General features: G+C 36.0%; 4 protein-coding genes across 6 annotated transcripts in view; 2 read left to right on the forward strand and 2 right to left on the reverse strand.

Moving 5' to 3' along the window:
* Positions 1-1593: 1593 nt before the first annotated feature.
* LOC140773709 (lecithin-cholesterol acyltransferase-like 1) lies at positions 1594-3144 on the reverse strand. The gene is made up of 2 exons (XM_073116409.1): positions 2636-3144; positions 1594-2559 (listed from the first exon to the last, which is right to left on the reverse strand). Exons 1-2 carry the CDS (start codon positions 3016-3018, stop codon positions 1614-1616), a joined length of 1329 nt encoding a protein of 442 aa, XP_072972510.1. The 5' UTR covers positions 3019-3144; the 3' UTR covers positions 1594-1613.
* A 940-nt stretch (positions 3145-4084) lies between these two features.
* Positions 4085-4531, forward strand: LOC140773268 (uncharacterized). The gene has a single exon (XM_073115747.1). The coding sequence runs from the start codon at positions 4085-4087 to the stop codon at positions 4529-4531; it is 447 nt and encodes a 148-aa protein (XP_072971848.1).
* A 1923-nt stretch (positions 4532-6454) lies between these two features.
* LOC140773269 (uncharacterized) lies at positions 6455-6928 on the forward strand. The gene has a single exon (XM_073115748.1). It carries the CDS (start codon positions 6455-6457, stop codon positions 6926-6928), a length of 474 nt encoding a protein of 157 aa, XP_072971849.1.
* Positions 6929-8138: 1210 nt separating this feature from the next.
* LOC140773392 (calcium-transporting ATPase 3, endoplasmic reticulum-type) overlaps positions 8139-13059 on the reverse strand; it is a 32008-nt gene continuing 27087 nt past the window's right edge. The window contains exons 29-34 of one of the 3 annotated variants that reach the window (XM_073115919.1): positions 12461-12546; positions 11194-11342; positions 10185-10290; positions 10004-10057; positions 8677-8725; positions 8139-8567 (exon numbers count right to left, since the gene is read on the reverse strand). In XM_073115919.1, coding sequence (XP_072972020.1) covers positions 8500-8567; positions 8677-8725; positions 10004-10057; positions 10185-10290; positions 11194-11342; positions 12461-12546 — 512 coding nt within the window. In that variant the 3' untranslated portion in view covers positions 8139-8499. Of the gene's footprint in view, positions 8574-8676; positions 8726-10003; positions 10058-10184; positions 10291-11193; positions 11343-12460; positions 12547-13059 lie in introns of those variants that run through there. The other 2 variants (XM_073115918.1, XR_012106457.1) reach the window with 2 other exon arrangements.

Below are 13059 nucleotides of genomic sequence, written 5' to 3' on the forward strand. Positions count from 1 at the left end.
AGATTTTGTTTCATACCTTGGTCTTGGTGTTGGCTTGGAGGTTGGATTTGGCTTGGATCTAGGTTTGAAATTATGTATGTTGCCTTTCACAGCACCGCTTGGATCCACCTACAACCATACATCTATTGGTTCCTGTTTGTTCCATTTTTCGTAGGTGTGAGTGGTTATGACGATACTGTTGGAAGTTAAAACCTCTACTCCGACATTGCAGATTGGGCCATGTTTTTTGCTTTATTTTGTGTGCTATTTCGACTTTCGTACTGTATATTTCTTTGTAAACTGTGACGCCCTTGCTCGGCGGGCATGTGCACACTTGCGAGCCACACCATATGCGACGCACACAACAAAACAGATAGGATTATTATGCATTGATACAATTATATTCATATAATCTATTTTAAGATAAATTATACTATTATCGAAATAAATATGTTAGCATATCTAAATTCATAATAATCATTCTAGACTACTACATAATTTGGTATGATTCACATATACTACAATAAACCATCAGGATACAACAAATACAATTAATAATACTATCTAACCTATACAATATTCTCTATTATACAAAACAGAGTCTAATATAGTGGAATACAAATTATTAATCAAATTTTATACTTTTCTTCTAAATAACAAATCATATGTATTTATTAAATACTATAAAGATCATACAACTCATAAATTTAATTTGGGTGGTAAATAATTCAAAAGATATATAATGTAATATAATTTTCAATCATATACTTATTACATGCATACTACAAATCAACTCGATATAAAATATAAGTAGTATATTTATCTCTAATCATCTTTATGTATCATCTATATACTCATATCCAATATCAATCTAATTAGATGAACGATAAAATTTATTCAATTGTAATCAACTTTATATAAAATTATATAATTATATTGTAGGTCAAAATCCAAACGTGTATATTTAAGTATAATATATCATAATATGAAAAAACTCTCTAAAAGTTAAGACTATTCACCGTCTATCATATGACAGAAAACGCATACACCTCACATCAATCAACCACACATCAACTTATTACTAGCCGAGTTGATGAGGTCTCAAATAAAAGATTCAGGATCTAAAAATATTTAAGTAATATGAATTTAGTCATTTATTCAATTATAATTCAATTCATATAAAATATAATTATTTATTAGATTTAGAGTAATTACTTTTATTTTTATTTAAGTAGCTAGATTTATATTATAGATATAATCCCGATACTATAAATATACTATTATTACGAAGTGTTGGGAGGCTTTAGAGAGGGAGAGAGGCAGTGCCGAGAGGCTTTCTACGGTTGCAGGGCCACTGCAACTAGCTAGCACAATGTGAGTGTGACACACCCAAAGCCTGCCAAAGAAGGTGAGAAAATTTCTCACTTGCTAGGCTTAGCTTGGGCAGGAGAGAAAATTTCTTACCTACTAGACTTGGGTTGGGTAGGAGGTTGGCCACAACAACATGGCCAATTGCATCATGCCCCAAAAATTTATTTTATTATTACGAATTTCTTAAGGGTCTGGTGTCTTACATAAACATATGTTTAGAATTAAAAAAAATAAAATCAAACAAGGGTACCAATCTTTTATTTTTATATATTTCGCGACCCATACATTATTAAGCTATCAGAGTTAATCTCACTAATAACCCTAATAATTTCCTTACGTGCAGCAGGACTCTTCAAAATCCCAGCATGCGACACGCCACGAAACTTAATCACCTTTAAATCCTGACCCACCGAACCCGACCCCGACCCCGACCCCGACCCCGACCACTCGGACTCGAGCCTCAACAAACTGTTCAAATTCACAGTCCCGTCCCCATCGCCGTACACCACATCAGGCTGCACATCGAACCCACCCCTCCCGTACACCAAGCCCTCCGCTGTATCGACCCCATGGCCCACCATGCACGTAATCGGCACCTCCGGCTCCACCAGCTCCTCCACCAGCGGCAAAATCCGACCCTCATAAGGCCCGACCCCTTCCCCAAATCCAATGTCCTTCAAAAATTCCGCCATATCCATAGCCGAATAATTCTTACCTCCGTTGCTCGACATCACTAGGGGCTTTCTGCCGAACAGTTTAGGCGACGGCAAGAGCCACAGGTTGCTCTCCGAGCTCCGCTGCTCGCCTCGCACTAGCAGAGGATCGACGAGGGGGACGCCGAGCGTGTAGCCCGACGCGAACGTGAGCATCTCGTCGACGGTACCGCCCCACGGCACGGAAAGCGCGATAAGGTGTTTGACGTATTGCCTACGCCAGGAGGGCGGATTGCGATTCAAGAGCTGGAGCGCAAAGAGGCCCCCGAGACTGTGAGCGATGAGGATCACCGGTCTGCCGCCGTTGGTGGAGTTGCTTGCGGATTCGATTAGATTTTTGAGGTCTTGAAGGTATCGAGTGCCGACTTGACAAGGGTGGCTCCCGTGGGCTAGACCGTACCGGAAGTCGTATGGTGCACCGAAAAGGGTGTGGTTTTCTTCGTACCCGATTTGCTCCAGAGATGTTATGAGGGTGTCCATGTATTCCGAGATATGCCTGCGCATATATCGTGGGATTAACACTACCACTGCAAAGAAATTTGTTAGAAGTGAAAGATCGAACTTCTTATTACTTGAGATGCGGATCAAGATAACGAATCCCCTGCGTGGAGCCAAAATAGGGGACTCGGGTCTCGACGCCGGGGGCGTTCCGGTAGTCGTCGAGCTCCGGGTGGTAGTAAAGCATCATCCTCTCGGCAAAGCACTTGGTGATGGGAGCCACCACCACAGAAGGATCGAACCATATCCTAAACCACTCATTCCTACGTCTTACATACGAGAGCTTGCAAAATAGGCTCGATGGCTTGTACTCTGAACTCAGACGTGCCTCCAGTTGGTTTCCGCCATTCCCAGGTATTAGTATTATAGGGTGGAGTTGTTGCTCACTGCTTGCAGAGGACAAGGGTATGTGAAGTGAGAGAGCCATGAAGAGGAGGAGAAGGGTGAGAGCTTGCATGGCTCCTTAATTTTGTTTCTCTCTGTCTCTCTGTCTCTCTGTCTCTCTCTCCCTCTCTCTCTGGATTAGATGTTTTGGGATTCATTTGGATAGGTGGGTAAGGTGGGGGTTTTGTGTGGTGAAGGGCTCTTTGGACTACTTGGAAACTTTGTAGCCATAACTACAAGCTAGTGCATTTGAACCTTTGGTTTGCGTGTGTTAAAAGGATCCTAAATTAAAATATGTGCATTTCTGGGCCTACTTGGGCCTTATTGATCCTGGGCCTAAAAGTTGGGCCGACAGTAAAATAAATTGTAGATAGAATTGACTTGTGTGGAACAAGGCTTCTTTCTTTTTTCTCTTATCTTTTCCTAATGATTTCTAGACAATATTTATATTTTAGCCCTTATAGTACGCCATGAGAATTGGTCCATTCAAGAGAAAATTCCAACTCTCATGGATTATTTATTTAATTTCGTCGTTGGAAATAAATGAGGTGTTACATAGTCAAGTAGAGACAAAGATATTTTTAATGGAACCCCTAAAAGAAATATCGATGATGTTAAATGATTCGTCTCTAGTTTGAACATACTATCGACGGTAACAAAAGTATCCAATTGGACAACTTATTAATTAGTTAATCACTGATAGAAAATCCTTGTAGATTTTTTTAGATTTGGAGGATATCTACCGTGTTAATTCAAGTCATGTCTTTTTTATACGCGTTCTCTTAATTTCTAATAGTAATTACAAAATAAAATTTATCTATCAGTATCAACAAAGACTTATTATACTCTAAATAAAAATATTGTCATCCAAGCTGACTATATTCTTGTCATCTTATGAATTCTTAACAGAAAATGAATAACAAAGAAGTTATTATATCTCTATTTCCATTGTCTTCATTGACGTGGGGACAAAATAAATGACAACGAGTTCTTCCTTAGAAGAAGTCTCTCCTTGTCCTTGGTAACAAGTCCTCCGTATAACCCATCAAAGCTCTATATAAACCTACTTCAAATCGAGCACCTCAAAAATATATCTCCTTCCCTTCCAATATACATCTCAATTTGTATACCTCGCTGCCATGTCCATGAGCAAGGGCATGAGAGCACTTAGCATACTAAGCAAGTGCATCAAAGCTCCAATTAAAGCTCTGGGCCGGGCCAGAGATTTCTATGTCAACAGTCTGACTGGCTGCTCCGGCCGGGCCCAACAAGCACAGGTGGTGGGCTTAGGCCGTGGAATGGTTTCCCGGAGCCAGAGCAACGCCTTCTACCGGTCGGCGACGAGCAGCGGCGAGAACGATGCCCGCGAGCTCGTCCGGGCAGCTTCCAATAGGAGTTTGGGCCTGAGCTCGGCCCGGCCCATGAAGATCGCCGGAGTGGGTCCCCGGAGCCAGAGTGTGGCCATTGTAAGGATAGAGAGGATTGATGAGGAGGAGGATTGTAGTGAGTTTGGTGAGGATAGTAAGATTGGCTCGTTGCCAAGAAGCCATAGTTGTGGAGTTGTGAGCAAGGGTGTGATTGCTTGATGAACTGTCCATCTTAATCATTAAAATGAATTTGGGTTTTACTACTTTGCAAATGTTATATGGAACTTTATTTTAAAACTTTTTGTGATTCACACATCAGAGGTTTTTTTAACTCCATAATCTACCGTTTTTTCTTCTAATTCTCATTTAACATCCTCCGTTTAAACTTAAACGATACCAACAAAAAATATTTTATTATAATATATAAAACAATTTATAAATACTTAAATTATTCTAATTTTTTCAGATGAGAAAAAAAAAGAAGAAAAAGAATAGCAAGAGTATTTTAATAATTTGATCGATATTAGTTAGTTAAAATAACGTCTATGTGTTAAACGAAAATTATAAAAAAGAGAGTAGGAGTTAAATTATAAAATTATGAAAAAAATGTGTGAATAATAAAAGAGATAAAATATAAGATAGGGAGGATTATTTTTCTTATATTATTATCATTTTTAAACGTATAAAAATAAATTCAACTTGAGGAATAAGTTGGCTCGTCAAGTTTGCCCCAAATTAAGGGACAAAGCTGCTGACTTTTGTCGACCAAGTAATCGTAGATATATCCTATTGACTCCCCCAAATTGAAACCCCAATTTGGGCAATCACTTTTCCGGGCCAAATGATTGACTAGTATCTTATAATTACGGCACTAAGGGCTGACTAAGAATTCTAAACTCTATTGACTTTTGGAACCTAATAGTGGAAGCCCTTTTATGGCCCTTTCCTCTCGTCCTTTTTAGTGACTAATTTAAGATGAAAGGAGAATATATTATATCCTTTTTATATTATTTAAAATGGGATAATTATAACTAGATTTATTTTCAAATAAACCACCTTATTTATTTTTCGTCGTATATCAATTCCTTTAATTATGTAAAAAATACTTAGATTAGTTATTCAAATGTCATTAACTCTTTTAAATACTACTAATAAAATACCATTTTTTTTCTTTAACAAATTACTCCTCCCAAATATATACTTTAAGTGTCCAGTACACTTCAAAATTTAAAATACAAAATTATGTGTGTTTTAGTGCGTCTAATAAAATTTGGATTATCTAATCAACGAGTTTCAAGTATAAATAAAACCAAAAGTTTCCGAATATACATAATTATTATATTTAAATTTCGAAATAAATGAGTCATAAAAAAAATTAAGGGGAAAAAAAACCCAAAAAGATTTGGAAATAATATTCTCCGTTGAATTTATTTGCGCTTCCAAGTGTTGGAGATATTGGGATACATAAAAGAATTAGTCCATTCAAAGGATGATTTCACAAGGGGATGGCATTGAAATAAGTTGCAAGTATATTATTATTATTATTCTTATTATTTGAAAACGAGTGAGCTACCAAGATAGAACATATGGAATCGTTGACTGTCACACTAAGACAGGAATGACGGGAAAAAAGAAGTGCTCTAAGAATCGGTCATAGTCTACTCGCGTGAGAATCAAGTTCTTCTTGGATTAATTTGCCCACAAACCAGTGAGAATAGTTTCTGATGGAACTCTAAATCTCATGAAAACTTTGGAAATATCATTTGAGATGCCAAGCAGTTTAGGTGCAGAAAAAAGAAAATCTTTTGAAAATATCATTCAAGTAGGATTGGATTGCTGAACTCTTTTGAATTGGGGGGCATGTCAAAAGTCAAAATAACTAGTTAACTACGCGGTAAGTTGGTCAAAATCCAACTCCTTAGAAGTAGTCCATTCGGAGTGTCTCTTTCGCAAAGTCTTCTCTCCATAATTCCATTCCACACAACACTATAAATATATATACATATCCATCCCTAAAACGAATCAATTCATAGCTCACACATTCCAGTCTCAAATCTCCAGTCTCTCTCTCTCTCCCTCTTTCTCACTTCCTCTTCTCTCCTTCACCTCTAATATCTTCGAGCACCTTGCAGGCTTGCAACCATGTCAGTTACTGTTAGCAAGGAAACTAACAAGTCATCTAACATACTAACCAAGTATGTAAAGGCTCCTATAAAAGCTCTGGGCCGAGCCAGGGACATCTATGTGAATGGCATGATGGGTCTGGCGGACAGGGCCCAGCATGGGCCGTCGAAGGGTTTGGCCGGAGGGATGGTGTCGGGGATGCCCCGGAGGAGTGGAAGCCGAGGGTTTTACCGGTCTGGCTCCAATAGCAGCAGCAGCAGCGAGGACGACGTCCGAGAACTGATACGGGCCTCGTCTCGAGGGAGTATAGGCCCAAGAAAGGCCCAGCCCAACAAGTACGCCGGAGTGGGTCCCCGGAGCCACAGCGTGGCAATCTGTAGAATTGATGAGGACGAGCCTTGTGAGTTTGATGATGATGTCAAGATGGCATTGGGGCCAAGGAGCAGGAGTTGTGCTGTGGTGAGTGAGGGAAAAGTTGGGACGTTCGATTAAATGTTCATGAGAGAGTATGGACATCTATCTGGTTAATAGCCATTGATATAGATAGTAAGCTTTTGTAAAATTATGTTTGAAAGTATATATATATATATATATATTTTTTTTATAAACCTATGAAGAGGAAGTTATAAAGTTGTTATTATAACAGTTGTTACACTATTGCTCTCTTTCTTCCTATTAAAAATTGTCACATTTCTTCTCTGCATGTACATGAAATTTAAGTTTTCTATTCGCTCAGTGCAAGACAAGGGGTAAGTACATGGATTTTATTTATTTATTTTTGGTAGAGAAAAATAAAAACTCAATAGTATCTTAATTAAACCGGTGTCACTGGAAGTCAAAGCTGGAAGCACTTTTTTAAGACCTTGTTTATTTATGAATAAAAATAATTTTTTAAATAAGTTATTTTATTCTAGTGCAGGAACTAAACAACTTTAACCTTTTTTCGATATACTAATTTACTACTCTTATTCCATACAACTTCTAAATATCAATTTAATAATAATTTAAAATTATTTTTTTACTTATAGATTAGACAATACTTAATTTCTACTATTACTTTACGTCCAATCAAAAATATTTTCTTTATTTAATTTATAAAAATAACTAATTTTTAATACAAATTAATTATTCTTTATTATTTTAATATTAACTTTGTATTACATCACATGTAATTATTACTTCTTAAACTAATATTAACTCTCTTCTTTTGATATTAAATATTAAAATAGCTCTTCTTAAATTAACCTTATTCTAGTAGTATACTAGTAGCTTGCTCAGCAGAAGAAAACTGCATCGATGATATATCAAAAGGCTGCAATCAGATGTGTTGTATAAAGATTATAAAGTATATATTATAGTAACCGGTGAAGAATCAACTAATTTTGAGAGTAAGTCAAGATGACCAACATGCATTATTTGACTTGAATAGGCTGTTCCAAGAAAACACAAACAGTGACGTGAATTCTCTATACATACTCTCCATGGATGAGTCTTATGACCACCAGCCAAAATGTACATAGGAAAAGGGGGTCACTATAACAGGAGGCGATGCATGTTACATTGTAACGATAAAAGAGCAAGAGTTATAGTTCTTGAATCCAGTGTCAAATTAATCTCCTGCGAACAAGTACAAAAAAGAAGGTAGAGGTCGGAAAGAGATTCACTTTGCTCCATCCTTCAATGAGAGCACCTAACACCAGTCTGAAAAACTTGGACAGATCTCATTCAAATGGTACTGAATAATCCAGTCACATAACATATACTCGCCATTTTGATCATAAAGAAGGCCCGACTGCCTATTACATAATAATGGACAAGCTAGATGCATTATATCTGGTTATACGGGCTGTACATCACAACAAAAGCTCTTACAATGCATAGTTAAACAGGCAAGCAAAACTTGGTCAGAATATGAAATCAGTGATCATCACCACCTGCACAGGAAAGAATATCAAAAATATCGCATGACTACCACTGCTGCAAAAGCAGTCAAACTCTCTTTCTTTGGCTAGTGTTATTTGCATTCTCTACCACTGACCATCAATGCTATTTTATCTCGCAATTTACTTGTCACGAACTTCTTTCTTCGGAAGTAAGTCATGTCTCCTCAATCTTAGACGAAATCTTCCACCTGCACCTATTAGGTCAACTAGAGTCACTAAACAATCATATAAGGACAAATTGGTAGTACACAGAAGAAAGGGGTCAATTGAACATGATCACTGTTAGAGAAGGCGTACCTTGAGGATTTCTTGACAAGAACTTCAATACCTCATCAATTATTATTACCTGCAATTAGTACACAAACATGATGGATCAATATTTACAATAACAACATGAAATCGAGTACAAGCATGTATAATGGTGAAAACTTTTATTGCTATGTGACTGAGCTTATCAGTGAAACAACAGCAAGTAGAGAAAATCTGCAGTAGTGGATTGACCTGAATTGCCATATCATGTAGCTAGATTGTTTTTATATACCAAATTTTATGTTCTATCTGTGTCAGCATCTTTATCTGACAAGAGTAATCCTCATCCAGAAATATTACATTACAGGCAGTTAAAGACCAGTTAGTTAAAGTGAAAAGTTTATCAACCATAAACAACTGCAGATGAGATGCAAGTTACATAACTATATCATCTTTCCATGATATCTATAATTTGCCTGAACGTATGGAAAAACCTACTCACATTTTAGTAATAAATTGTTGATTCCTGCAGCATGTCATTGAAACAAGAATATATTTTTACTATAAATACGATGCCAGAAAATAGCATAACCTAATAGAACTATGGTGCTTAATTACTTAATGCCATGGAATTATGCATCTTGCTGCAGCAAACCAATTTAGGTCATGTACTTATTGATTCATGACACATGCACACAACCTCTCCATTGGTTTCATAGGTAAGGAAGAAATGTACTTGTATAGTTTCGTATGTAATAAGAAAATGTAAGATTCACCACAGACCGTTATTAATGATTAAGGGGATGCCAAATTTCTATATAGACATGGGTGAGCTACTCAAACAACATATATGGTTCTTAACATATAACTACTAAGAAATTCATTTAGCAGGACATATTAGTTTAGAAGCGATTACTGAATGTGCAATAAGGAAGAAAACATATTTAAGAATTATGAGGCAGACCATGATGACAATTACTGCATGACTCGATAGTTGAATTGCCATTTTTGAAAGAAAATAACATGAATAATTTGTTCTACAGACTTTTAGACACTATGAACATTGCAATAATAGAAGATCCAAACCTAAAATGGGTTTGGAGAGAAGAGAGGATTTTGGTGAATGTATTTTTTTATGATGAAAGAGGGGGCTAAGCCCTATTTATACATGGTCACCATAAAATAAGATAAATAAATAATATAATCTAATAACTCTAATAAACATGATTATCACATAGGTACATTTGTCCATTTTAATACAGGATCTCATTCTTATAATAAAGATGAGGATATTAAAATATTAAATTAAAAAAAGCTCATCACCCAATTATACTATGATATAGAATGAATAAGAAAGAAACTCTGAAATACTAACAGGAAAAGAGAGATAGAGAACAATCCTCCATTCTGCCCAAGATAATGGAGTAACCTACAAAACAACGAGAATAACTTCCATTAGATTTTTCTCCAAACACTACCATCCAATAACCAACTTAATACCAAAGTAAAGTTGAATCAGGAAAGGACACAAAAGTACAAAAAGTAAGGGGACTTACTGAGAAAAGCACTGATAGAGGTTCAACATATAGGATTAGTATATGCAACAGCATTGTCAGAAATATTGACCCAACAAGCCATAGATTACTCCATGGACGAATGACACTGGAAAATGGAAAAAAAAAAGGTGATTAAGATTTCTGTTGTAACAATTAACTTACAGTTAATATATTTTGCATGAATTTAGAATGAATAAACGAAGACTTCAATGATTAGTTCACAAGGTCAAGGATTTCCGGAGTGAAATCATGTGATAAGCCCACAATCAGCAAATTTCATGGATAAATTAGTTGAAGTTCTGCTGAATCTAACATCTGTAAGATTATTCTTGAAGATATTATTACTATTGAAAAAGTCTCCATTCCCCATAAAAACTGCAGACCAATCAGATCCATATTCCACACTTGATGCAGTACAAGTTTCTTTCGATGAGTAAAAAGCTCCTTCATGCTTTATATTTGACAAGTTCAAGTTCAGATTATACTACAGTAATTGACTCGATCACCAAAATGAGCTTGTTTAGCTGCTAAAATCAACAGCTGAACCAATTGCATGATTACATCTGAAATTCAAGACAGAAGTATTAAATGATGGTCTCTAAATTTATGATATATGTGCAATAACAAAATGTTATTGATTGACTTACACTACTGATATCGTAAGATACTAATTCACCTAAAGTACATGAGGACGAACTTCAGGAAAAAAAACAATGTGGTGTAAACATCTCTTCTAAGTTTGTCCACGTATGAGTTGCACATTTACAGAGAACTAACTATGTCATAAGCAAAAAAAAATTAAGAAAGGAATGTAGAAGGGATGTGACCAGCATGTCCATAAGAAAAGAAAACAACAAGCACAAAATAACAGAAGAGAGAATCACAATAATCATAATGCAAGCATAGATAAATACAAAATATACTATAAACTGAAGTATCCCCAGCCCAAGCGAGATGAAAATACGAATATGAGCACTGAACAATATCTCCATAAAACATAATTACTTACAGGAGGGATTGGTTTTCACTCAAGTTATTTAAAGCATTAAACATCTCAACAACAACAAGCACTGTCATTGAAACAGTTGATGGATGACGATCATCAAATATACTGCACGGATATGTAGTTTGTCTAGTTGAACAAGAATCAAAATTGACCTGATATCATCAAGAAAACTAAGTCAATATTATGTTGTGAAGTCAATAAGGAAATGCTCAGAAACTATGAAAAGCTAACTACATAGCAGGTAAACATGAGGGCTGCAGGAAAAATGAAAAAAAAAAATGGGACAAAAGTGGAACTCATGTTAGCAGATAAGGGCCATTTAGGGCCATATGTGGGGGTGGCCATCTTGAGTCAGACTGTCATAGGTGGCTTAAAGGCAGTGGTCTGGGCAACTAAGGCTGTGAATGCTAAAGAATTAGACAGAAGAATAAAATTATGCATGGAACCCAAAAGTTAAACAATTAAATTTCTCCTAAGAACATAAAAGATTTCAGAATCCAACAAAGTTCCAAAGTGGGTAGTCTGAAGTGGATCCCGCGAAATTTCGGTGGCCTAGGACTTAGATGACTATGGCTGTCATTTTTCCAAGAAAGGAATGATTCATCTTAGTAGTTTTGTTTTGAGACTTGACCCATAGCTGCCACTCATTTCTTATAATTGCTCAAAATAAGGACTTGGTGGTACTAACATGCTGCAATATCATTAGATTCTCTTTCCTGCAATGATGCATTTATATTATAAACAGACAAGAAATTTGAGTTTTTTTTCTAGACTATTTGTCCTATTGAAACTAAATAGTAAATATTCAAATAGGTGAAACCTCAAAATAGTTACAAATCTAGGTGCCCTTGGTTGAAGGATGCCATTGGATAAACAACTGAGGTAAACAACAAACTTCTACCCTGCAGTGAAGCTGTTAAAGGTTTCAAAAGCTCACTAGTCACTATAGTATAAACTGCTGAAAATGGTTGGGTGGTCGAAAATCTGCCGATTATTGAATGGCGAAAGATAAAACAGCTGAATTTTTTCAGCTTTTCATTGGCAGCTAAGATGGTAATAAATTTTGGATCTTACCAAAAAGTTTCCAAGCGGAAACATTAGAAAAACTACAAGATATTAATTTCATTCCAGTGACATAAAGAGTGACCGATAAAATAGCACTTCAAGCATGCAGATGCTCATATGACTATGTATAATATTCGAAGGACAAGTACTTAATTGCAGATGATGAGTAATTTCAACAAAATAAAGGAAAGTTACCATGCCTTACCAATTCATTATATGGCAATTTGGGACCATTGTCAGAATACACAAACCACCAAACAAACCCCGCAATAGTGGCAAGACCAACATAAGCTGCATCAAGATTACAACAAACTTATGAGGTGGTATCTAAAAGAAAAGATGAATCAATTCTGTAGCAACAAAAAATATCAGACTTTGTCATTTATCATTACTTTAATTATAATATCTACCACTTAATGCATGATAGATTACTTATAGGTCAAAACAAATATTAAAATTCCATTATGTGATGATCGTCAACCTAAGGGACATTTATCTTCCATTACCACCTCTTTCTTGGTCTTCGTCTTCCCATTGTGACCTTAACTTTAAAGTTGTCTCCTTTTTTGTGGTGCTTACTTATCCTATCAACAATACAATACCTATTGCCTATAGGTCTCTCATTTTATTTTTGCTAGAATAATAAAATATAAAACCATCATTACCAAACAGATTAAGCTTAAAGTAGCACCAATTGTTAGCCTTAAACAGTTCTGTAAAGCTACACTACTTCTAGAGGGGAGGGGAAAGTACGAAAAGAAGATTTGTCACAATATCCTTTAAAATTGTCTATCCATCAAAGAG

This window comes from Typha angustifolia, chromosome 13, assembly GCF_048772165.1.
Source record: "Typha angustifolia cultivar Huaian chromosome 13, ASM4877216v1, whole genome shotgun sequence".
NCBI classification, from domain to species: domain Eukaryota; kingdom Viridiplantae; phylum Streptophyta; class Magnoliopsida; order Poales; family Typhaceae; genus Typha; species Typha angustifolia.

Coding starts and splice junctions, on each gene's coding strand:
- LOC140773709 (XM_073116409.1), bottom strand. CDS start 3,018: ATGCAAGCTCTCACCCTTCTCCTCCTCTTCATGGCTCTCTCACTTCAC. Junction 2,560..2,635: donor TATCTTGATCCGCATCTCAA/GTAATAAGAAGT, acceptor ATATATGCGCAG/GCATATCTCGGAATACATGG.
- LOC140773268 (XM_073115747.1), top strand. CDS start 4,085: ATGTCCATGAGCAAGGGCATGAGAGCACTTAGCATACTAAGCAAGTGC.
- LOC140773269 (XM_073115748.1), top strand. CDS start 6,455: ATGTCAGTTACTGTTAGCAAGGAAACTAACAAGTCATCTAACATACTA.